The 25,012-nt window shown below is 44.5% G+C and overlaps 1 protein-coding gene across 10 annotated transcripts in view; it reads right to left on the reverse strand.

Moving 5' to 3' along the window:
• The window catches only part of LOC112081032 (kinesin light chain 1), a 47,074-nt gene that overhangs the window by 15,512 nt on the left and 6,550 nt on the right, over positions 1 to 25,012 (reverse strand). For 7 of the 10 annotated variants that reach the window (XM_024146996.2, XM_024146990.2, XM_024146993.2 and 4 more), the window contains exons 2-11: positions 17,742 to 18,011; positions 17,071 to 17,301; positions 8,264 to 8,345; positions 7,580 to 7,808; positions 6,654 to 6,741; positions 5,716 to 5,817; positions 4,896 to 5,069; positions 3,966 to 4,065; positions 454 to 506; positions 136 to 203 (exon numbers count right to left, since the gene is read on the reverse strand). In XM_024146996.2, coding sequence (XP_024002764.1) covers positions 136 to 203; positions 454 to 506; positions 3,966 to 4,065; positions 4,896 to 5,069; positions 5,716 to 5,817; positions 6,654 to 6,741; positions 7,580 to 7,808; positions 8,264 to 8,345; positions 17,071 to 17,301; positions 17,742 to 17,987 — 1,373 coding nt within the window. In that variant the 5' untranslated portion in view covers positions 17,988 to 18,011. Of the gene's footprint in view, positions 1 to 135; positions 204 to 453; positions 507 to 3,965; positions 4,066 to 4,895; positions 5,070 to 5,715; positions 5,818 to 6,653; positions 6,742 to 7,579; positions 7,809 to 8,263; positions 8,346 to 17,070; positions 17,302 to 17,741; positions 18,012 to 25,012 lie in introns of those variants that run through there. The other 3 variants (XM_024146992.2, XM_024146994.2, XM_070442825.1) reach the window with 2 other exon arrangements.

The following is a 25,012-nucleotide window of genomic DNA, read 5'->3' on the forward strand; positions in this document are numbered from 1 at the left end:
TGACRAAACCACATTGCCCTGTTATATTGAAACCTTTGAAATACATCATCTCAATATCTGTTTGAATAGGGACAAGACTAATGACTTAATGTGTTGTCTCAGCTAAGTCATCACAATTCGTGGCTCTTGGCTCACCTGTTCACTTTGCAGGCCTTGTACCAGCCTCCATACTCGCCGTACGGGGTGTTGTCTCTGTGCTTGCCCTGGAATMAAATCAAAGTTATTGGTCGCATACACAGATTTTCCAATGTCATCGCAGGTGCAGCGAAATGCTTATGTTTCTATCTCCAACAGTGTAGTAATTAAAAGAGAGAAGGAGAGACGAATGGAAGTGGAACTTCAGACAGTAACTATAACATTCGTGCTGTTATACAGGTAGGTGTTATAGAGCTCCACCTAGTATGGCCTTAGGTACACATGTGAGATCAGAGTAGGTAAATACACAAAACCCACCTTACTCATCTCCTCTCTCTCTTCGGCGTGCATCCAGATGGGTTTGTTCTCAGCTGCAGATAAAGACAGAGGAGAGGTGTTCTGTACAAAGTTGTCAGGCTGACCACAAACAGACATATACAGTGCCTTCTGAATACTTTCCGACAGCTTGACTTTTCCAACTTATTCTGAAATGGATTCAATAAAAAAAACTTCAGCAATCTACACACAATACCCCATAATGACAAAGCAAAAACAGTGTTACACACACACAGTTCAGACCCTTTGCTATGAGACTCAGAATTGAACTCTGGTGCATCCTGTTTGCATTGATCAACATTGAGATGYTCTTACAACTTGATTGGAGTCCACCTGTGGTACATTTAATTGATTGGACATGATTTAGAAAAGCACACACCTGTCTATATAAGTTCCCACAGTTGACATCGCATATCAGAGCAAAAACCAAGCCATGAGGTCGAAGGAATTGTCCAGAGAGCTAAGAGACAGGATCGTGTTGAGGAACAGATCTGGGGAGGGTACCAGAACATTTCTGCAGTATTGCAGGTCCCCAAAAAACACAGTGGCCTCTAAACTGAGCAATCGGGGGAGATGGGCCTTGGCCAGGGAGGTGACCAAGAACTCGATGGACACTGACAGAGCTCCAGAGTTCCTCTGTGGAGATGGGAGAACTTTCCAGAAAGACAACCATCTCTGCAGCACTCCACCAATCAGGCCTTTATGGTAGAGTGGTCAGACGGAAGCCACTCCCCAGTAAAAAGGCACATGACAGCCCACTTGGAGTTTGCCAAAAGACACCGAAAGACTCTGACTATGAGAAACAAGATTATCTTGAACCCTTTGGCCTGAATGCCAAGCGTCCTGTCTGGAGGAAACCTGGTACCATCCCTACGGTGTAGCATGGTGGTGGCAGCATCATGCTATTGCAATGTTTTTCAGCGGCAGGGACTGTGAGACTAGTCAGGAGCGAGGCAAAGATGAACGGAGCAAAGTCCAGAGAACTCCTTGATGAAAACCTGCTCCAGAGCGCTCAGGACCTCAGACTGGGGCGAAGGTTTACCTTCCAACAGGACAACGACCCTAAGCACACAGCCAAGACAACGCAGAAGTGACTTTGGGACAATTCTCTGAACGTCCCAGCCAGAGCCCGGACTTGAAACCAATCGAACATCTCTGAAGAGTACTGAAAATAGCTCTGCAGCGATGCTCCCCATCCAACCTGACAGCGCTTGAGAGGATCTGCAGAGAAAAACGTGAGAAACTCCCCAAATACAGGTGTGCCAAGCTTGTTGCATCATACCCAGAAGATTTGAAGCTGTAATCGCTGCCAAAAGGTGCTTCAACAAAGTACTGAGTAAAGGGTCAGAATATACTTAAGTAAATGTGATATTTCCCCCCAAAAAAATTATACATTTGCAAAAATTTCTAAAAAGACGTTTTTGCTTTGTCATTATGGGGTACCGTGTGTAGATTGACGRGGGGGGGGGGGGGGGGSATTTAATCAATTTCAGAATAAGGCTGTAACGTAACAAAGTGGAGAAAGTCTAGGGATCTGAAAACTTTCCGAATGCACTGTATATGCTCTGAGGACCAGGCAGTGCACCTCTCATTTCTATTCTTTAAAGTGTGTGACGCAGCATTCTTCAGATGGAATAAAAGTTGTCATTTTAAAGTGTCATTGTTTCAAACCAATAGGTATTCTGAACTATTAATAATCAAGACTTGGGACTTTCACAAGAAATTGACTGTACAATTAACATTTCTCCTAGATAAATAACCTGCTAAATACAGTTTCTCTCATTGAAACTAGACCAATCAAGTATGTTATTTTGCAAGCTGAGACAGAGGTCACAAATACACCCCATTCTAAGAATAAAAAGACAAAGATAATATATGACACATGGTAAAATTGATATACTCCACCTACTTTGTCTAAACTTCACGAAACCAACAGAAACAAAGAGTTGCCTTGTCCCAATTCATGAACAAGCCTTGAGGCAATTTCGAGAATCCACCAAACTCTTTTAGTTTTGCTCTGTCAGCTTTAATGTTCCCTTGTGCCAAGTCGCACCTCTTTCTATTTTTGTACAAAAGCGACATTCTAAAGTAGGATATCGAATCGCTCGAGGCAGACCATTAAATAGCAGAGTTTAACCAAGTTTATCGTAAAAGGAATAAGAGCAAGGAAAGCGAATATGTTAAACCGGGAAAACCCCTCTTTATTTTGTTCAGAATCGTCTCTTGAAAAATCCTATCATCCTCTGACTGGTGAGCGAGCCTCGCCTTGACGAATCAACGGCACTCTGTCCATTTTKTAACCCTGTGTCCGTCCGTGACCCTGCTCGCTGGGGAAAGACAAGAGGCATATCGAGAAGATTTGCATGTTGTAAAAACATAACATCTTCTTTCTAAGGGAGCCCTGCCCTACTACCTCCACCAGTTCTGCTCATATCTTGATTATAGAAAACTACAGGTAAATGCCAAAATATTGGAAACACTTGAGTAAATGAGGAATACAAAGTATATTGAAAGCAGGTGCTTCCACACAGGTACGCTTCCGGAGTTAATTAAGCAATTAACATCCCATCATGCTTAGGGTCATGTATAAAAATGCCCGGCAGGCCGTTATTTTAGCTACTATGGCTATGCCACCATAGGATCACAAATCCCCCATCCACAGGGCACGGGTGGTCATTGAATGGTTTGATGAGCATGAACACAGTGGAAACTATATAACGTGGCTGTCTCAGTCACCAGATCTCAACCCAACTGAACACTTCTGGGAGATTCTGGAGTGGCGCMTGAGACAGTGTTTTCCACCACAATCAACAAAACACCAAATTATGGACGTTATGGAAAAATAGTGTTGCATCCCTCCAGTAGAGTTCCAGACATTTGTATAAATCTATGCCAAGGTGCATTTAAGCTGGCTCATGGTGGCCTAACACCCTATTAAGACACTTTATTGTTATTTGACCCTGCTGGTCATCTATGAACATCTTGGCCATGTTCTGTTATAATCTCCACCCGGCACAGCCAGAAGAGGACTGGCCACCCCTCATAGCCTGGTTCCTCTCTAGGTTTCTTCCTAGGTTCTGGCCTTTCTAGGGAGATTTTCCTAGCCACCGTGCTTCTATACCTGCATTGCTTTCTGTTTGGGGTTTTAGGCTGTAATTCTGTACAGCACTTTGTGACATCAGCTGATGTAAGAAGGGCTTTATAAATACATTTGATTGATTGACTTTGTTGGCGTTTCCTTTATTTTGGCAGTTACTTGTATATTCCCCTTCCGAGGTAAGAGCTTAATTGAAAAGCATTGATGTAGGAAATGCAATTTGGCCCATATCCAACCTTAATTGACTCCACCATATACATTCCTCCTACAGATAACCATTAACTTCTGGTGTAACAACCAGACTGCGGACCTTCTCCTTTCCATAGGTTACCTGCTGAATAACAGTATTTCAAATCAGAACCCATCAGATCATACAGTAGAACTCAGTTCTTCTTACCATCGACAGAGCCAAACTCTTTCTCATGGGCACGGGTCAGAATCTCTTTGTACAGAATCTCAGCCTCTTTGTATTTCCCCTGTTTGAGAAAGCAGGATGCCTGGAGAGAAAAGAGAGAAAAAAAGTACTTATCAATGTTGTATCAAAACGAGGGTATTGAATCACACTGCGTTCCCTGAAAGAACATGGCCAATGCATCCATCCACATATTTCCCCAATGTAGTTCAGGGGCTCATGAACAATGATATAGCACTACTGCGCCTGCCTCTGGGTCTCAATGAATCATAAAGCAGACACGATATGAGTGGGCGGACGAGACTAGCTACGGGACTCTGAAAGCTGGCGGAGAATAGACAAAGCCCCAGTGGCCTTGTGCAGTGCACCAGTTTGCTTTACATACTAATTGAGACCGTTTTTCCCCTGTTTGTAGAGCGACGAGTTCAATTAACTACAAAGCAAAGGTGCCGCTGTGTGTCAATCACGCTGTGAATGTGACGCAAACTCTAAAAGTGGAAAATCCTTGGTTTCTTTTCTCTGAATACCAATATAGATGGTTCCTCCTGGACTGAATCAAATTCTGTGTCTTTCAGAATACGAACTTTGAAACTCCACAGCTGAATGTGAAGTGATGCTTTTATTTAAAATCTATCAAAACGCATCTTCAGCATCTACAACTGTAATTACAAGCCACTCCCACAGGAACATAACTAATCTAGGGACACAGAAACCCTGACTCTAACCAAACATGCAAGTTCAAACTAATCCACACATGGTTTATATGGGTGTGATTTTGTAAGCGAATGTCTATGCACATTATCATTTGTTTTTCTAAATTGGACAAGTCCAGGTAGTCCATCTCCCTGTTTCAGTCAATTTTCTTCAGTTTGGTGCCTATTGAACACCACCCAAGTGTTGCCCAGTAGTACTCACCAGGTTGTTCTTGGTCTTGGCCACATTGGCGTCGTCGGGACCCAGTCTGCACTCGTAGATCTCCAGGGCGCGGCAGTAGTAGTACTCCACCTCCTCATACTTGCCCTGGTTCTGACACAGCAGGGCCAGGTTGTTCAGCTGCTTGGCCACATCTGGGTGGTCCTTGCCCAGTACCTGAGAGGGACAAAAACRTAAGAGGTATATGTATTTATATGTYGTTTGGCAACCAGGAAGGTCAATACAGTATCCATGTAATTATCTATATGGTTGCATGAACGAATCACATTATCAAAACGTCAAAATAACAGAAATTCAACCAAAACCGTTATAAAACGGTCAAATAAAAACTGCCAAAACGTTAYCACAAATCAGTAGCTTTTTCTAAGYGTATTATACAACTATCTTAGTGCTGTAGGCAGAGAGCTTAACTGTTTTGTTGTCTACCATTTAAGTACGTCTCAACCTTTGATTGTGTTCTAATCTGCTTAATTAAATAATATCCCCAAGTCTCTTTCARCAGTCAACATCAGGTTTCTCCACTCGAAAGAAGCAAATCTAATAAAACCCAGATCAATATGGAGCGAGMTGTTTGGGGCTCTGAGGCACAGAACGTATCTGCTACGTTACGTCTGCACTGTTCTTTCTCTCGTCTTCCAAACCCCTCTCTCCTCCGTGGTAATTATAATCATCACGTCACAGGAATTTCATTCTGCGAGAGTTTCTATCAGAACTGAGGCCTAGATACGTGTGTGTTTTCAGGTGATCTGACCAATATTACGTCAGGGTAGCAATAGATAAGAGGTCCAGGGATATGGCCTACCTTTTCTCTTATCTCCAAAGCTCTCTTGCACAGTGGCTCGGCCTCCTTGTACTTTCCCCTCTTTCCATAGAGCACGGCCAGGTTGTTGAGCGTAGCAGCAACCTGGATGACAGGAACAAACACAACGAGGATTAGACTACTTGGAGTTGTCACTAACCAGCAACCATTTTTATATAATWTCAATATTTCCATCTATGTCATCAGGTGATGTATCAAGACCATAACATGGATATTGCCCAGTCTAGCATGTTTTAGCTATCTGTCACTTGGGTCTGGTATAAGTGAGATTCCTATAGCCAACAGTGTTTTCATTAGTTTGTCTAGAGGACCAGGGAGAGGGAGTTCAGGGCATGGCACCTAGCGCATGCTTCAAATTGACTTCCTCCAACGCTTATTCTTAAACAAAAACATAGTCATCCTTCCTTTCTCTTGACTACACCAGCAGCGTACGGGTCTATGTCCCAAATGGCACCASMYATAAAGCACTCTAGSGGCCCTGGTCAAAAGTATTGCACTAAATAGAGAATAGGGTTCCAYTTGGGATGCAGCCTATTKTTATGGATCATTCTCATGGATGTTGATGAAGTGGTCATAAACATCTAAGGACCATTTCTCTGTGTGTGAAGTTGTTTTGGAAATGCATTAGCTCTGGGTTTAGGTGAAAGGGTATTGAACAGTTGTGCTTGATGACCTTCAGGTAAGAGACTAGCAACATAAATCCATATCAGGAATTGATGTGGATAAAGCAAGRAATGCATATAGAGACGTAGTGTGGGACGGTAACCAAGGCGGGCTGTACATTATTGCCTCCCCAGTGACAAAGCCCACCAAGCCATTCTGGCTATTATGAACTAACACCTGATGACAAATCTTTTTATTCCACATATGGGTCAGTCTGACCACATAGTGTGGTTGTCATGAAGACGGTCCTTGCTTACAGCAGGGTGGTCTTTGCCGAGAGTCTTCTCCCGGATGGACAGAGCGTCGTTGAGCAGGTGGGCAGCCTCTTTGTATTTGTTCTGATCCCTAGAGAGAGAGAGAGAGAGAGAGMGCGAGATCCGATATAATCTCWGMATACWAGCACACCGCAAAGTCATAATGGGCTGTCTTCACTGCATCCATTGAAATGCAGAAATTAAGACAGATTAGTATATAAGCAATGAAGGATTACAAATCCTACAAAGACTGCAAATAGGAAAACCTAGCAAGGCAAACTGAACAAAATAACAGGCAGACCATGCAGCATTGTCCCTAGGCACAAACTAGGCACAAACAAAACGGAAGAAAACTGAATGAAACCGGGTGGGACTTCGTAGTCTTGTCCAATATAAAAACTTGTTACACACTTTAAAGGCCCAGTGCAGTCAAAATGCAGTCTTTCCTGTGTTTTGCATCATATTGTACAACTGCTGATGAAACTAACACTAAAAGTGTGAGAACATTTGATCAGTGTTATTTCTTGATAGTTGCCAGTTGAAAATACAATTTACASAGGACCTACACAGGACCTTCTAAATCAGCAGGTTTGCATGGGCAGGAATTTCAGCATTCCATGGTGACACCACCATGCGGTAAATTGGTTAATAGGCCAATAAGAGTTCCAAACCACTGCCAATAACATATAGTTTTCAGTTTGCCCCTCCCGACTCAGACCACTAACAGACAGTCCTAGCTAAATTCTTGCTTGAGAAAAGTGTCATGCTAAAAAGCTATTTACGCMCATTTTAAAGTAAGGTACTTCAATTGTTACCCAGAAACGATTTGATATAGAAARRAATGTCTGCATTGGGCCWKTAAAACATTGTCTGCTAGGTGCCCTAATGAACACGRCCCTGRTATAGATCAAGAGAATGCCAGGYCTCACCTGTAGACAAGGGCCAGGATGTTGAGCATGGTGGCGACATCAGGGTGGTCGTGTCCGGAGGTCTTCTCCAGGTCCTCCAGGGCCTGTTTGCAGAGGGGMACGGCCACCTCGTAGCGCCCCTGGGAGGCATACTGGATCACCAGATTGTGGAGGGTCCTCAGGCGGGCTGGGATCTCATAGCCTCCCTGTTGGGCTGCGGCCACCGCAGCACTGTTGTGCTGGTGCTGCACTGTGGGGGTGAAGGAAGGAGGKGACACAGAGCAAAGGTCATGTCAACAGGAAGACGAAGGACACTGGTTGACCTTGTTATTGGTAACAAACAGTGCAGTGAAAGACTGAAATGTTGCCACAATAAACAATGTGCAGAGGTAATTGTGTGTGTGAGGGAGAAATCTTTTCTACAACAGTGCATTTTTTAATTGTAGTTGAGTAGCAAAACTCCAATAATACATTACAAGCCAAGGATCTACAATKATATCTAAGACTGTGTCCCAAATGGCAGGCTATGGGCCCTTGTCAAAAGTAGTGCACTTGATAGGGTAGAGGGTAGGCTGACATTATTGTTATCCTTTATTTTACCACAGAGGTCACATTGAGATTAACATSTCTTTTACATTTGGGATGCATCCTAAAAAAAGTACCGAGATCTCATGGATGGCTAGTAATGATGTCAGTGGTTCTTACTGCCTTGGCCTTGCTCCTCTTCATCGTTGGGGAAGAGATCATCCAGAGAGTCCTTTGGGGGCTCGCCGTCCTTCTCCTCCTGCTGAGACACACATCCCCAGTCATTAGCCCAATTAACACAAGCACTTACCTACCATGAACAATACACAGCATGAGACAGCCACGTAAAATCAGAATATTATATTGTGATGGAGTGAGAGCAATGTAAAATCTGAATATTATATTGTGATCGAGTGAGGGTGGGTGTGTGACGGCCGGTATATTCCTGCTTGTTGGCTACATCTGCTGGCCAGGAGAGAGGGTGGCCCGGAATGGTAAGAGCCTAATTACCCACACCTGATTATAATTAGCTTGGAGGATGGGTGGTGGCTGTTTTTAACCTGGCTTTGGCCAGATCTGCTTGTGTCCCTGGAGCAGCATGAGCTGAAATGCTGAGCCCTCTAATGCGGAGAGGGATATCAGACCCAACGGAACAAGAGCGTTACTTGGCCGTAGACCTGACCCCAGTAAGAACAAGACTGATAGATTTCTGTTTTATACGCCGGCAAACAGCTTAGCTGTCCAGTAGCAGAGACGGACCGGAAGAATCATGTAGAAAGGCTCGGTTTTTGGTTTTGCTACCCAGCACTGTTGCCCATTTTATTTTATTTTGTTTTTACTGAATAAAAGTCCTGGGTAGTTTCCCTGGAGAAAAGGTCCACCTTGGTCTAAGCTTGTGCTACTTCACACTTCACACTTGTGGGCCAGCCCGGCACCCCTGACCCTACACTGGTGGGGAATGCAGGCATTAAATCTCTGGGTTTGGAGTGCTAAGTGACAAAAGACTGAAGTAATTCCATATCATAGAGAACCTCAAGCAGCTGGCTCATGACAGCCAGGCCCAGTATGACATACACAGGGAGTTCATTACAGAGTGAAAGAATCAAAATGCTAGGTTCCTAGTCCATTTACAGACCATCACCACTGGTGCTCCACAGGCAACCCCAGCCAGTGGACCCAAACTGGGAAGGCTTCTGTTGAAAATGACAGAGGTGGATGAGGTGGAAGCCTACCTCTCAGCCTCAGAGAACCGCAACACGGAAGGGTTGGCCCGAGAGCACCTGGGCTGGGCTGCGTGGACCCTTCCTGGCTAGAGATGCACACCGGTCCTACTATGTATGACCTATCAGATGATTAAGCTAAAGACAACAAGGTGGTTAAGGCAGCGATTCTGGCCCAGCATGGCTACACGTTGATGAGCCAGGTCTTGAAGTTCCATGAATGGACCTTTGTCCCCATCCAGTCAGTTAGGGCCCAGATGCACTACCTTATCCGGCTGGCGAAGGCCTGTTTGCAGAGTGACCCCTCAGGGCTTAGTGTGGAGGAGAGTGGTAACGGACCACTTCCTACGGGCCAAGAAGGTGGCCAGCCAGGGCAATCCACAATCCGTGTACCAACTAGTCCTCCTAGTAGAGAGCCACCAGACCACTATGGATATGCTGAAGTCTGGTAAGACGGACAAGACTGAGGGTAAGCTAAGGTAACAACCAGAGAGACCCCTGCCTCACGCCCAGAGGGGGAGCCTCCCCGACAACGTATGTTCGGGCTAAGCCCAGACCCAAGTTATGCGTGTAGAAATTAGCCCATGCCCACTCCACAGACCCAGTTGGGGGGAGGCCCTGTCACTTAATGACCTGTTGTTAGGAGTCACCAGCCCCCACATTCCCAACCAAAGTAGATGGAAGAGATGCAGAAGCCCTGTTGGACACCGGCAGTACGGTGTCGTTGATACAGCCACAGCTAGTAGGTGAGCACAATCGTACCCCAGAGAATTCCATGGTAGTGTCCTGCATTCATGGGGACACCAAGGAGTATAACACGGCAGTGGTGAAGCTTACAACCCCTTAAGGGAACTATCAACTTTAAGTATGGGTAGTGCCCAACCCCCCGGTACCCCTTCTGGTGGGTCACGATTGTCCTCATTTCTAAACTGATGGGAAGCAGAAGGCCCAGTTCAACCGTTCAACTGTAAAGAACCCAACCTGGGGCTCAGAGACAAACCAACCAGGCCATAGCCCAAGAAACACTCCAACTGTCTACGAATATCCCTATTTGCGCGGCCCAGTGGAACCCGGATGGGGCCTACACGGAGCTGGGATCAGAGGAAGAGTTAGCAGGACCCTTCGATCCATTCCCAGACTGGAAGCTGTCAGAGGAAGATCTCGGGGAGAACCCCTCGGTCTCAACCACCAAGGCCAGTTTGGAACGGCTCCGCTAGAAGACCCCAACCTCACCCAAGCGAGGAGCCAGGTCACTGAAGTAGATGGAAAGATGATCCCTGGGGTGAGCGAATTAAGATATCCTTGATTTTTGATTAAGAGGCAGCTGTTGTACTATGCTAAATAAGTCAATTCTAAAGTTAACGAACTGTTATTGGTTCTAAGGCAGTATGTCCCCACCATTTTGCAAATTATCCAACTCACATGTCCTTGGAGGCCATCTGGGGGTCCAGAAGACAAAGGACAGGATCCTCTGGCGCTTCTACTGGCTGGGAGTGGTAAGAGCCATGGAGGACTATTGTCAGTCGTGTCTCGAATGGCAACTCAGTGCATCTAAAGCACACTTCAAAAATCCTCTAATCGCTCTTCCTATTATAGATGTCCCCTTTGAGAGAATCGCAATGGACCCGGTGGGGCCCCTGGTGAAGTCCACCAAAGGGCACCAATACATCCTTGTGATTCTAGACTATGCCACCCGCTAACCAGAGGCCATTCCCATAAGAACTATGACCTCGAAAGGGATTGCCAAGGAACTGGTGATGTTCTTCAGACGAGTTGCCTGTCCGCACAGAAGCATCTCGAAAAGGTTGCTGCCATCGACACGCAGCTTACAAAACTACAGCGGCAAGAGATGGGGGAACTAGTGGACCAGAGCAGGGACATCTCTCCCTTCCCAGGGTGCACAACCTTAAAGCACCACCACATCCACACAGAACCCAGAAAGGTAACATTATGGCCTTACAGGGTCCCAGAGGCCAGACTGGAGGCCATCAAAAAGGAGGACCACCAGATGCTAAAGATGGGGATTATCGAGCCGTCCCAGAGTAAATAGTGCAGCCCGATCTTCTTAGTGCCGAAGCCGGACGGGTGAGTAAGGTTAAGCGAATGACTTCTGAAAACGAAATGTGACGCTTATCCTATGCCCGGTGTAGATGAGCTGACTGACCACCTTGGCAGCGACCAGTATATCAGCACCCTGGATCTTACTATGGGGTACTGGCAGGTTTGCGTGGCTCCAAAAAGGGAAGAGAAGACTGCCTTTGCCACACATACAGGGCTGTACCATTACACGGTTCTACTTTTCGGCCTGCACGGAGCTTCGCGTACGTTTCAGAGGCTAACGGCTAGGGTCCAGAGACCCCACAGTGAGTACTCGGCAGCATAATTGGAAGACGTGGTAGGGCTGTACACAAAGTGGGAATCTCACCTGAAGCAGCTCAACGCTCTCTTGGAGGTACTTCGCAGAGCAGGTCCAACCGCCAATGCAAAAAAGTGCAGGCTGGGACTAGAGTAAGGAGAGTACCTGGCATCACCATCGGGAGGGGCAAAGTCAAACTGCTAGAGAAGAAAGCTCAAGCCATCCGACAGTGGCCACGGACCCAAACCAAGTCTCAGGTAAAAACCTTTGATAGGAATGAACCTAACTATGCAACTGTAGCTGGTCCTTTCACAGACCTGACCATAAAAGCCCCAGCCCAGCCGGGTCAGGTGGACTGACAAAGCGGAAGAAGCCTTCCAGAACCTAAAGGAGGCCCTGTGTTCCAGACTGGTCTTGGTGATGCCCGACTTTGGAGGAGAGATGGTGGTCCAGACTGATGCCTCAGACAAATGGGTGGGTGCAGTCTTGTCCCAATAAATACGCAGGGAGGAGCATACCATCCTATAGAATCAGCCGGAAGCTGTATCCACGAGACCAAATACTCAGTGGAGAAAGAGTGCCTAGCGGTGCAGTGGGCATTGAAGAAGTTAAAGTACCTCCTGGGACGACACTCACGCTGGTCACGGACTATGCTCCTAAGGAGACCAACGATAGTGACCAGGTGGTTTCTCTCACACCAACAGTATCGTTTCTCTGTTGTCCACAGATCTGGGTCGAAATACAGGAATGCAGACGCACTGTCCCGCCACTATATTCCTTCTCATTGGCTACATCAGCTGGCCAGGAGAGGGGGTGGCCTGAATTCACACATCTGAATATAATTAGCTTGGAAGTTGGGTGGAGACTGTTTTTAACCTGGCTTTGGCCAGATCTGCTTGTGTCCCTGGTGCAGCAAGAGCTGAAATGCTGAGTCCTCCAATGCTGAAAGGGAAATAAGACCAAAACGGGACAAGAACTTACCGGACATTACTTGGCTGTAGACCTGACCCCAGTAAGGAGAAGTCTGTTAGATAAATGTTTTGTTTGATATGCCGGTAAACAGCTTAGCTGTCCAGTWGCAGAGGGACCAGAAAGACATGTAGAAAGGCTAAAAGGAGGAGCTAGGTTTTTGGTTTGGTTTTGTTACCCAGCGCTGTGGCACATTCTGTTAATTAATACAAGACCTGGGTAGTTTCCCTGGAGAAAAAGTCCACCTTGGTCTAAGCTTGTGCTACTTCACACTTGTGGGCCAGCCCAGCACCCCTGACCGCTAAAATATTAAAATCCCTCATGGCAATCWTYCAGTCAAGTGCCACTAGAATAGATAGAGACCGAGAATGACAAGCGTATTCATCTAATAATCTAAACAGCTGCGTCCTGAACGCATGACAGAATGCCAGTTCTGAGGCATGTCTGCTGAGCAGCTGGCAGGCGGTTTCTTTACCAGCCATGTTGGAAAATTCTTGCATTCACTGAAATGTTATCAGTACATATTCATCAGATATTCTGAAAACCAGAGATATTTTTTCGTTCATAATCATCTCAAGACCAGTGGGGGGAAAAACCTGAACCATTTGGTTCCTTTTCAAAATTCAGTTACGTTTTATGAACTAAAGACACGACCCAGGAGATATTTTAAATTCTATATTGTCAGCGTCCTTCAAGAACCCTACGTGGAAAATTGCACATCCATATGCATTTAAACATTTTCTTAGCCAGGCAACCTTTTCAAAGACCTTAAAATAAATAGCAGGGTGAGGGTTGTGGTCCCAGAGGAGTTTAATCTGGAACAGGTCCTGCTGCTTAGTTAAGCTTAGTCATTGCTTGGGCCATTACAGCTTGTGACTGACTGAGGAGAAAGTCGGGTRCATTCAATGACATTCAGTGACAACGTTGCAGATATAAATGTAACGAATCAACCTGACAATGGCCAATTCTATATGACAGAAAATCATATCTGTCCTACAAAATGCATTTCTATCTGAATGTTGTGTAACATTGCACCCTTCTAAAACAGACCCACGAATACTGTCAGAGTCATTTTCATTATGCATTAAACAGAGATAAAAAGGGCTGAAAAGGGGAGCGACAACCTAGACTTGTCCAATAAGAAACATTATTTTTCGTTGCAAAACAATTTGCATGCCCTAGTTAACATGGCCCAGGGGGGTTTCATTCCAACCACTGGATCAATGAGGCCCTGACCAATCACTTTCCAGGAAGGCCATGCAGGTCATTTCCCCTTMCCGGTAAAGACGTGATAGTTGCATTAATCTCACACCATAACCTGTGTGTGTGTGTATATAGATGTTTACATRCACCTAGGTTGGAGTCAWTAAAACTCGTTTTTCAACCACTCCACAAATTTCTTGTTAACAAACTATAGTTTTGTCAAGTCGGTTAGGACATCTACTTTTTGCATGACACAAGTAATTTTTCCAACAATTGTTTACAGATAATCTCACTTATAATTCACTGTATCACAATTCCAGTGGTTCAGAAGTTTACATACACTAAGTTGACTGTGCCTTTAAACAGCTTGGAAAATTCCAGAAAATGATGTCATGGGTTTAGAAGCTTCTGATAGGCTAATTGACATAATTTGAGTCAATTGGAGGTGTACCTGTGGATATATTTCAAGGCCTACCTTCAAACTCTGCCTCTTTGCTTGACATCATGGGAAAATCAAAAGAAATCAGCCAAGACCTCAAAAAAGAATTGTAGACAAGTCTGGTTCATCCTTGGGAGCGATTTCCAAATGCCTGAAGGTACCACGTTCATCTGTACGAACAATAGTACGCAAGTATAAACACCATGGGACCATGCAGCCGCCATACCGCTCAGGAAGGAGACGCGTTTGGTCTCTTAGAGATGAACGTACTTTGGTTTGAAAAGTGAAAATCAATTCCAGAACAGCAAAGGACCTTGAAAATGCTGGAGGAAACAGGTACAAAAGTATATAATCCACAGTTATCGACATAACCTGATAGACCGCTCAGCAAGGAAGAAGCCACTGCTCCAAAACTACCATAAAAAAGGCCAAATTACAGTTTGCAACTGCACATGGGGACAAAGATCGTACTTTTTGGAGAAATGTCCTCTGGTCTGATGAAACAAAAATAGAACTGTTTGGCTATAATGACCATCGTTATGTTTGGAGGAAAAAGGGGGAGGCTTGTAAGCCAAAGAACACCATCCCAACCGTGAAGCACAGTGGTGGCAGCATCATGTTGTGGGGGTGCTTTGCTGCAGGAGGGACTGGTGCACTTCAGAAAATAGATGAGGGAAAAGTACATGGATACATAGAAGCAACATCTCAAGACATCAGTCAAGAAGTTAAAGCTTGGTCGCAATTGAGTCTTCCAAATGGACAATGACCCCAAGCATACTTCCAAAGTTGTGATAAAAGGACAAAAGTCAAGGTATTGGAGTGGCCATCACAAAGCCCTGACCTCAWWCCTATAGAAAATWTGTGGGCAGAACTAAAAAAGCGTGTGCTTTTTTGKAGGAAGCCTACAAAACTGTCTCGGTTACACCAGCTCTGTCAGGAGGAATGGGCCAAAATTCACCCAACTTATTGTGGGAAGTTTGTGGAATGCTTCCCAAAACGTTTGACCCAAGTTAAATAATTTAAAGGCAATGCTACCAAATACTAATTGAGTGCATGTAAACTTCTGACCCACTGGGAATGTGATGAAAGAAATGAAAGCTGTAATAAATCACTCTACACTATTATTCTGACATTTTACATTCTTAAAATAAAGCAGTGATCCTAACTGACCTAAGAGGGGATTTATACTAGGATTAAATGTCAGGAATTGTGAAAAACTGAGTTTAAATATATTTGGCTACGGTGTATGTAAACTTCCGACTTCAACTGTATATATATATTTATTTATTTATTATACATACATACATACATACACACAGTCCCAGTCAAAAGTTGCAAACCTACAAGGGTTTTTCTTTATTTTTACTATTTTCTACATTGTATAATAATAGTGAAGACATCAAAACTATGAAACAACACGCACTCATGTAGTAGCCAGAAARTGTTAACAAATCAAAATAGATTTTAGATTCTTCAGAGTAGCCACTCTGCCTTGATGACAGCCTTGCACACTCTTGGCATTCTCACACACAGCTTCACCTGGAATGCTTTTCCAACACTCTTGAATGAGTTCCCACATATGCGGAGCACTTGTCGGCTGCTTTTCCTTCACTCTGCGGTCCAACTCATCCCAAACCATCTCAATTGGGTTGGGGTCGGGTGATTGTGGAGGCCAGCTCATCTGATGCAGCACTCCATCACTCTCCTTCTTGGCCAAATAGCCCTTACACAACATGAAGGTGTGTTTTGGGTCATTGTCCTAATGAAAAACAAATGATAGTCCCACTAAGCGCAAATCAGATGGGATGGCGTATCGCTCCAGAATGATGTAGTAGCCATGCTGGTTAAGTGGGCCTTGAATTCTAAATAACTTAGTGTCACCAGAAAAGCACTCCCACACCATCACACCTCTTCCATGCTTCACGGTGGGAACCACCAGTGGAGATAATCCKTTCACCTACTCTGCATCTCACAAACACACTGCTTTTGGAACCAAAAATCTCTAAATTTCCACCGGTCTAATGTCCATTGCTCGTGTTTCTTGGCCCAAGCAAGTCTCTTCTTCTTATTGGTGTCCTTTAGTAGTGGTTTCTTTGCAGCAATTCAACCATAAAGGCCACACAGTCTCCTATGAACAGCTGATGTTGAGATGTGTCTTACTTTATTTGGSCTGCATTTTCTGAGGCTGGTAACTCTAATGAACTTATCCTCCGCAGCAGAGGTAACTCTGGGTCTTCCTTTCCTGTGGCGGTCCTCATGAGAGCCAGTTTCATCATAGCGCTGATGYGAGTGCACTTGAAGCAACCTTCAAAGTTCTTAATGTTCCTCATTAACTGACCTTCATGTCTTAAAGTAATGACGTACTGTCATTTCTCTTTGCTTATTTGAAGTGTTCTTGCCATAATATGGACTTGGTCTTTTACCAAGTGGGGCTATCTTCTGTTTACCACCCCTACCTTGTMACAACACAACTGATTGGCTCAAACGCATTAATTTCCACAAATKAACTTAAGGCACACCTGTTAATTGAAATGCATTCAAGGTGACTACGTCATGAAGCTGGTTGAGATAATGCCAAGAGTCTGCAAAGCTGTCAAGAGTGGCTACTTTGAAGAATCTCAAATATAAAACATATTTTGATTTGTTTAACACTTTTTTGGTTACTACATGATCTCATAGTTTATGCCTACTATTATTCTACAATGTAAAAATAAAGAAAAACTCTTGAATGAGTAGGTTTGTCCAAACTTTTGACTGGTATTGTACGTGCATACGTGAATCCACAAATTTGTTAACTCACAGAGGGAGAGACGTCCTCGTCGTACTTCTTGAGCTGGTTCATGAACTCCAGGTGCTTCTTCTCCTCCTCCAGCTGTGCCACGCTCTGCTCGCTCTTCTGCAGCTTCTGCTGGGTGTTGGCCAGCTCGTCCCTCAGCCACTGGTTCTCCTGGCACAGCCGACGCACCTGGGCTCGCAGCTTCTGCTTTTCAGACTCCACCGCGTTTAAGTGGTTGGACAGGGCCATCATCACCTGAGGAGAAGAGGGGAGGAGGTTATCAGACCACTGCACATCAGTAGCTGTCCATGGTTCTCTTCAGTCCGCTTTCATCTTAGATCTCCCTGGTTCCTCAGATGGAGAMATAGCATTAGAGGTAAGAGAACAGGGCAATGGCAGAGAGAGCCTTGTGAAAGACAGAGACCCTAACAGACAACTAGCTGTGTTAAGGGTGAATCATGATGACTGATTTCCTAAGCTTGGTCTAATATACTGTAGGTTAAGTTGCTGTGAAATATAAATACCCTCAGAAGTTAAAGCAGCAACCAACTTGAGTCATTTGCAGAGAATCTGATCCCAGATCTGTTATACTGTCTACCTCTAGCCAATGGTAATTTTAACACCAAATACATTTTGAAGACAGCATTAAATAGACGTGTGACCAAACTACTCAGCTCCTCCCTCAGCTCACATACCTGTGCTTCTCCAAGGCCCAGCTCGATCATCTCCACAGACTTGCGCAGAAGGCTGGACTTCTCGTGCACCAGGTTAGCCTCATCTTTCTTCAGGCACTTGATGGTCTCCAGCAGGCTGTGCAGGATGGAGTTGTGCTCATTCTTCAGTGCCTCCAGGCCCTGGATCACCAGCTTAGTGTTGGAGATTATCTCCTCCTGGGACAGCTTCTCCAGCTTCTCTTCCCTTGGGTACACCATCGTGGACATCGTCTAGTCTACCGTAAGGGGGACCTGGGGGAGAGGAAGGGGGGAAACAGAGGAGGACAAGGGTGGGTTAATGTCTTGGAAGAGAGGAGATATATATCTACCTCTCTCTATGGTTGCAAAATTCCCATAACTTTCCAAATTTAAAGAAAACTTGGTTGCAAGGTAGATGGGCCCATTCAATGTCAGGTGAAAGGAAATGTCAATTAAATAAAACTATGCATCCCAGTGGGGCAATTATTGCAGGGCATATTAGAAGACAAGTAAACAACACATTTGATTAGTATTCCAACACAGCAGAGTTTATTTACACAGAGCCTATTAAGCCGGGCGTACAATACATAATTATGGCCCCRATTTAGCTRTCGCAGAGAAGTTTGAGATCCAGCGCCAAAATCCCCATGACGTTGCCACTCGGGGCACACGGACGTCACCGACACTCGTTTAATGCGAGGAGGTCAGAGACACAATCTGAGGGCTACCAATCCCGTCTGAGCCTCCCCAGACGTCCCAATATTTTAATAACATGTTAGATGAAAAATTAAACAACATCGGCACAAAATCTGCAATAATCTTGTAGTATGAGATGTGCAACTGCAAGTTGAGAACTTTGATGAGCAATAGCTAATGAGAGCACGCCAGAGAAGAACCCAAATATGATGAAGTTGTATCGCATCACCCAGAATGTGTAGACTCTTGAACAGGAGTGATGACTACTATGTGTTCGGACTTGCCTTTAACCAAAGCGTCAAATCGTTACATCTCTGAAGTTCAATCTAAATCACCGTGTTTTCGCGAGACAGCGTGGCATCGAGAATTCTCACGACCAGGTGAAGAATCTTGTATTAAGTGACCCCCGTCTGTACAACATTGTTTTAATGTGCGCACCACTACATTGGCAGGACAAAAAAAYGACAGGAAARACGGTTGTTTAAATTGAGAGGCTCGGCGATGTTAGGATTTTGAAAGCGGGGTAGTGTACGCCCCGCATAAGCCTTACAGTCCCTATCCAGAGAGAGACGGGAGAGGGTTTGACTTGATTGAAGTTCCAGAGCCAAAGCACAGCACCTCCTTCACGTCCCATGCTATCCATGTCAACGTTTTAAAGCCTCAACCTCTGGCCTCAATTACAACGGATTCAATCTTCACACTACTGATCAGTGCGCACTGTCTCAGCAGTCAGTGTCAGTCAGGTATGACAGGAGTGGAGCTGGGTACTGTCAAATCTATACTGAACAAAAATATAAAACCACCACATATTAAGTGTTGTTCCCGTGTTTCATGAGCGGAAATAAAAAGAGCCCATTAATGTTCCTTACGGACAAAAAGCTTCTCTCAACTTCTTTGCACAGAATTGTTTACATCCCTGTTAGTGAGCATTTCTCCTTTGCCAAGATAATCCATCCACCTGACAAGTGTGGCAATCTGACAAACAGCATGATTACACAGGTGCACCTTGTGCTGGGGATAATAGGACACTAAAATGTGCAGTTGTGTCACACGACACAATACCACAGATGTATCAAGTTGAGGGAGCATGTAATTGGCATGCTGACTGCAGGACTGTCCACTAGAGCTGTTGACAGATAATGTTATGTTAATTTATCTACCATAAGCCACATCCAGCTACCTGGACAGCTGATGAAAATGAGGGTTTTCACAACCGAAGAATTTCTGCACAAACTATCAGAAACCATCTCAGGGAAGCTCATCTGCATGCTCGTTGTCCTCACCAAGGTCTTGACCTGACTGCAGTTCGGCATCGTAACCGTCTTCAGTGGGCAAATGTTCARCGTCGACGGCCACTGGCACGCTGTAGAAGTGAGCTCTTCACGGATGAATCCYGGTTTCAACTGTACCTGGGCAGAAGGCGTGTATGGCGTCGTGTGGGGGCGAGCGGTTTGGTRATGTCAATGTTGTGAACAGAGTGCCCCATGGTGGGGTTATGGTATGGACAGGCATAAGCTAAGTACAATGAACAAAATWGCATTTTTCAATGGCAATTTGAATGGACAAGAGATCCCGTAACAAGATCCGCCGCCATCCCCTCATGTTTCAGCATGATAATGCACGGCCCCATGTCGCAAAGATCTSTACACAATTCCTGGAAGCTGAAAATATCCCAGTTCTTCCATGGCCTGCATACTCAGACATGTCACCCATTGAGCATGTTTGTGATGCTCTGGATTGACGCGTACAACAGCATGTTCCAGTTCCCGCCAATATCCAGCAACTTCTCACAGTCACTGAAGAGTGGGAGAATATTACACAGGCCACAATCGACAGCCTGATCTAACCTATGCGAAAGAGATGTGTTGCGCTGCATGAGGCAAATGGTCACACCAGATACTGACTGGTTCTCTTTTTTTCTTTTAAAGCTATCTGTGACCAACCGATGCATATCTGTATTCCCAGTCATGTGAAATCCATAGATTAAGGCCTAATTAATTTACTTCAATTGACCGATTTCCTTATATGAATTGTAACTCAGTAAAACATTTGAAATTGTTGCATGTAGCGTTTATATTTTTGTTCAATGTAGATTAAAAAAAACATGAACACAAAACATCCATCTACAGCTCAGTGGCTCAGTGAACCCGCCCTTCACAGTGACAGGCAGGCACGATGTCATCTCTCTGCTCCAGTCATGACACAGTAAGCATAAGACTGAGGATGCGTGACTGACAAATTAACAGATTTTCTGGACATACAAGAAGAGATGAAAGGATTCAGAGACTTCATCAGTGAGATGGGTCATTACTTGTATGGGGCTGTTAAAATTATGCCATGACTAACAAATGTACTCGGATTAGGCTAGGCTACTAACTGCTCAAAGTGAGTCACTACTGCAGCTTTAATGAGTAGCCTATGCAAAACATTACTCACTGTTCTGTGTGGCCTTGATAGAAGAATGTTAGACCCAGCCTTATCACAGATAACCACAACGGCAAAACAATTAAGAAAATTGTATRCAAAAACAGACAAGACAAAAATGATTTACAAACTATAGGCCTGTAGGCTGTWACACTGGCCTTGTTTACTTCTCAGCTGCTCTTATTCCTATAATTTGTATAGACTTCATGTACACTACAGTATGTGGAAGGTGAACTTGTCCATAGACCTGCTTTCCCTGATGAACAGCCGTGGGGGAGAATGGGATAGGAGAATTCTAGTGGATGGGCAAATTCTAGTGGATAGGCTGGCAGGCGGGAACGCTTTGGGCCAATCCCAAAACACCAGGTTCAGAGCAGGACAGGGCTGCAGTTGCCCGGCTGTGGACTGAGGGCACACAGATTAGAGGTTGACCAATTAAATCGGCATGGCTGATTAATTAGGGCCGATTTCAAGTTCTCATAACAATCGGTAATCTGCACATTTGTGGCCTGCTGGAGGTCATTTGCAGGGCTCTGGCAGTGCTCCTCCTTGCACAAAGGCGGAGGTAGCGGTCCTGCTGCTGGGTTGTTGCCCTCCTACGGCCTCCTCCACGTCTCCTGATGTACTGGCCTGTCTCCTGGTAGCGCCTCCACGCTCTGGACATTACGCTGACAGACACAGCAAACCTTCTTGCCACAGCTCGCATTGATRTGCCATCCTGGATGAGCTGCACTACCTGAGCCACTTGTGTGGGTTGTAGACTCCGTCTCATGCTACCACTAGAGTGAAAGCACCGCCAGCATTCAAAAGTGACCAAAACATCAGCAAGGAAGCATAGGAACTGAGAAGTGGTCTGTGGTCACCACCTGCAGAACCACTCCTTTATTGGGGGTGTCTTGCTAATTGCCTATAATTTCCACCTTTTGTCTATTTTTTTGAACAATATATATATATATATATATATATATATATATATATATATATATAGCTCTTTCAGCAAAAAAAGAAACATCCCTTTGTCAGAGATAATTTGTAAAAATCCAAATAACTTCACAGATCTTCATTGTAAAGGGTTTAATGCAGTTAAATTGCAACGAGAGGACACTGTCTAGACATACACTACATAACCAAAAGTATGTGGTCACCTGCTTGTCAAACATCTCATTCCGAAATCATGGACATTAATATGGAGTTGGTCCCCCTTTGCTGCTATTCCAGCCTCCACTCTTCTGGGAAGGATTTCCACTAGATGTTGGAACATTTCTGTGGGAACTTACTTCCATTCAGCTACAAGAGCATTAGTGAAGTTGGGCACTGATGTTGGGCGAGTAGGCCTGGGTCGCAGTCAGCGTTCCAATTCATCAAAGGTGTTTGATGCAGTTGAAGTCAGGGCTCTGTGCTGGACTTTATACACCTGTCAGCAACAGTTGTGACTGAAATAGCCGAATCCACTAATTTGAAGGGGTGTCCACATACTTTTGTGTACATAGTGTTTCTCAGAAGGGCCATGAATGAACAGGAAACATTTTTTTAAAGTCTCAAAATGAAGCCAGTCAGCAGACATGAAGAAACATGTTTTTAGGAGTACTGGAATTGCCTACAAAATGTACAAAAAGAGCGTGGTGGCTTACATCAAGGTGTGTTTACTTTCAAGACAAGAAACCTGCAAAACCTGCTTCTTTGCAACTACAGGCTAATCCTGTAGACTAATGAAATACCAGGTGACTCCAGCAGTAGCATAGCCAGAACAGCTGACTTCTACACACTTTGCCATTGAGCAAAGAGAAACATTTGCAGTTTTATAGCTAATCTCATGCAATTCTAAACATTTTGCCATGAAGCTGAGAGAAAAGGGTGCCGTTTTAAAGCTAATTAAAGTTCAATTATAGGTGTGTGTTGACGGTGATAAAGGCAATGGATTATGAGCAGTTGTGTTTGCTAAGTGAACAAATGAAGTAGGCAGTGGCATGGTGCATATAGCCAAAGAAGGGCAGTAACATATGCCTTAATGCAGTCATATTTGTGGCTTGTTGGGGGTGTGACTTTCAGTTTATTTTTGGCCACCCATCCCATGAGAGTGAATGTYATTCAAGTTAATCTGAATGTCATTTCAGTGCACTGCTATGAATTCTGATGGTGTTTGCGTGTTTAGGTAAAAATAAATACATGTCCCATTTGGAACAGTGACAAGTAGAACATAAAAAAAATAACTTTTTGTTGTTGTTGCGCAATGTGATTGGGTGGGCCTGACTCCCCAGTGGGTGGGCTGGACTCCAGTAGTTTGACTTCTTATCGAAGGTYAAAACGTCAGTGGCAGAGAAGGATGTGGCTGTGTGCGAACAATAACTTTGCATAGGCTAGTAGTCTATAGGCCTTATCTTGCTTTACAAACAAAATGACTGTATAATTCCCCTTGCTTAGGCCTAGGCTATATGACAAATTTCTACCTGAACAGAAAATGACAGTCAAACTAAGCCAGGAGGAGCCAAAYGATTAGGGTAGATTTTGAAATCAACTGCTAACACACACACACACGCACAAACACAAACTTTAATCCAGTGAACGGAGGAGAAGGGGGATTTAGAGAAACCCTGGATAGAGTGAGAGAATATTACAAGCCTCTCACCAAGGTTGCACTGAAAGAAAAAGAAAAAAGGTATTACAAACACAAAACAGCAGTGCCACAGAAGCTACGGCGATGTTTCTAGTTGATGTGGTGCTCAAAGCTTCTACTTGCCCAAGCGAATATTTCTATGCTATTTGAGCTCAAACGATGAAAACACATTCACAAATCAGACTGTTGGGGGTAATAAACTCCCACTGTGAGACGCAGTGGAGTGCCACTGCTATGGATAAAAGGATACAAGCCTCAGAGGCTCACCGCAGTGACAGACTAACCAGGGTCTCAGACAACAACAAAAAAGGCGTGAGCTATTGTTTCAAGCTCCTCAAGCGGTAAGGTATCACTGTGCAACAGTGTAAGAACAAAACCCCTTGAGGTATTATTGCTCTATCAAGGACTGCTAGCTACCCCAGTAAATGGGTATCAGATCTACAAGAGCAGTGAAAGCTCAAACAGAATTCTTACTGGTATGTAAGGACTCCTCTAGAATCCAACCGTTTAAAATGCAAAATAACCAACAAAAAAAAGGAGTTTGGGAGGCAAGTTGAAGTTTGTCATGAGTATTTCCCAGGAAGCAGAACTGAGTGATTTCTGTTAGATCAGCTAGTTGCAAAGTCAAAATTGCCTATACTATAAAAATGTATGAAAACATGATAATTTAAGGTTAGGGTTAGGCATAGCACTGTGGTTAAGTTTAAAATCAGATGTTATGACTTTGTGGCTGTACCAGCTAGTGACCACTCTGCAGTGCTGCCTCCAGTACTGGAGTCATCCCAATAAATGCCAACCTGTGTTAGGGAGGGGGGTAAGTGGATGGTGTAGTAGGGTAAGCATTAGACAATCACGTACCAGAATATATTTCTAGGCCTAGGCTTTATTCCTTCCAAACAAGTGTTTTTTTTTGTTGTTTTTTTACAATGTGACCTAGTCATTACCATTGATTACCAGGTACTAGGTGGTGTAATAGATGCAAGCAAGTAGCGTTCATGACCTTTTTCCATACCAGCACCAGAGGGTCTCCAGTGATTATGGTAAAGTAGGCTCTAGTGCAGGGCTCTCCACCCTGTTCCTGGAGAGCTACCCTCCTGTAAGGTTAGTTACAACTGGGGTTGAAACAAACTGAGTCAGCTTATCAAAAAGCTAATTATTAGAATCAAGTTGCACTAGATTAGCGTGGAGAGAACACTTACAGGAGGATAACTCTCCAGAAACAGGGTTGGAGTGCTCTGTTCTAAGCGCAATTTTTTTGGGGGGGGAAGTGTGTCTCCATCACCCAGGGTGACACGAAAGACGTGTGAAGAGCAGAATCAACAACCTCTGCATAATCAAAAACAGTTGCTTTGTAAGGTGTTAACTGCGGAAGATGTTAGTCCATGTGCACAGTTAGCCATTGTTATATAAAATGACACCCTCAAGTCAGAGCAGGTCTGTAATCCCCTATCAGKGTGCCAAGGAATTCCATTGTAGGTTTATCCGAGGCAATGAGGTTTGCACAGTACAGTAGCTACTACAATAGWCTGCGGGCATGCTT

Source organism: Salvelinus sp. IW2-2015, unplaced genomic scaffold (genome assembly GCF_002910315.2).
Source record: "Salvelinus sp. IW2-2015 unplaced genomic scaffold, ASM291031v2 Un_scaffold16674, whole genome shotgun sequence".
NCBI classification, from domain to species: domain Eukaryota; kingdom Metazoa; phylum Chordata; class Actinopteri; order Salmoniformes; family Salmonidae; genus Salvelinus; species Salvelinus sp. IW2-2015.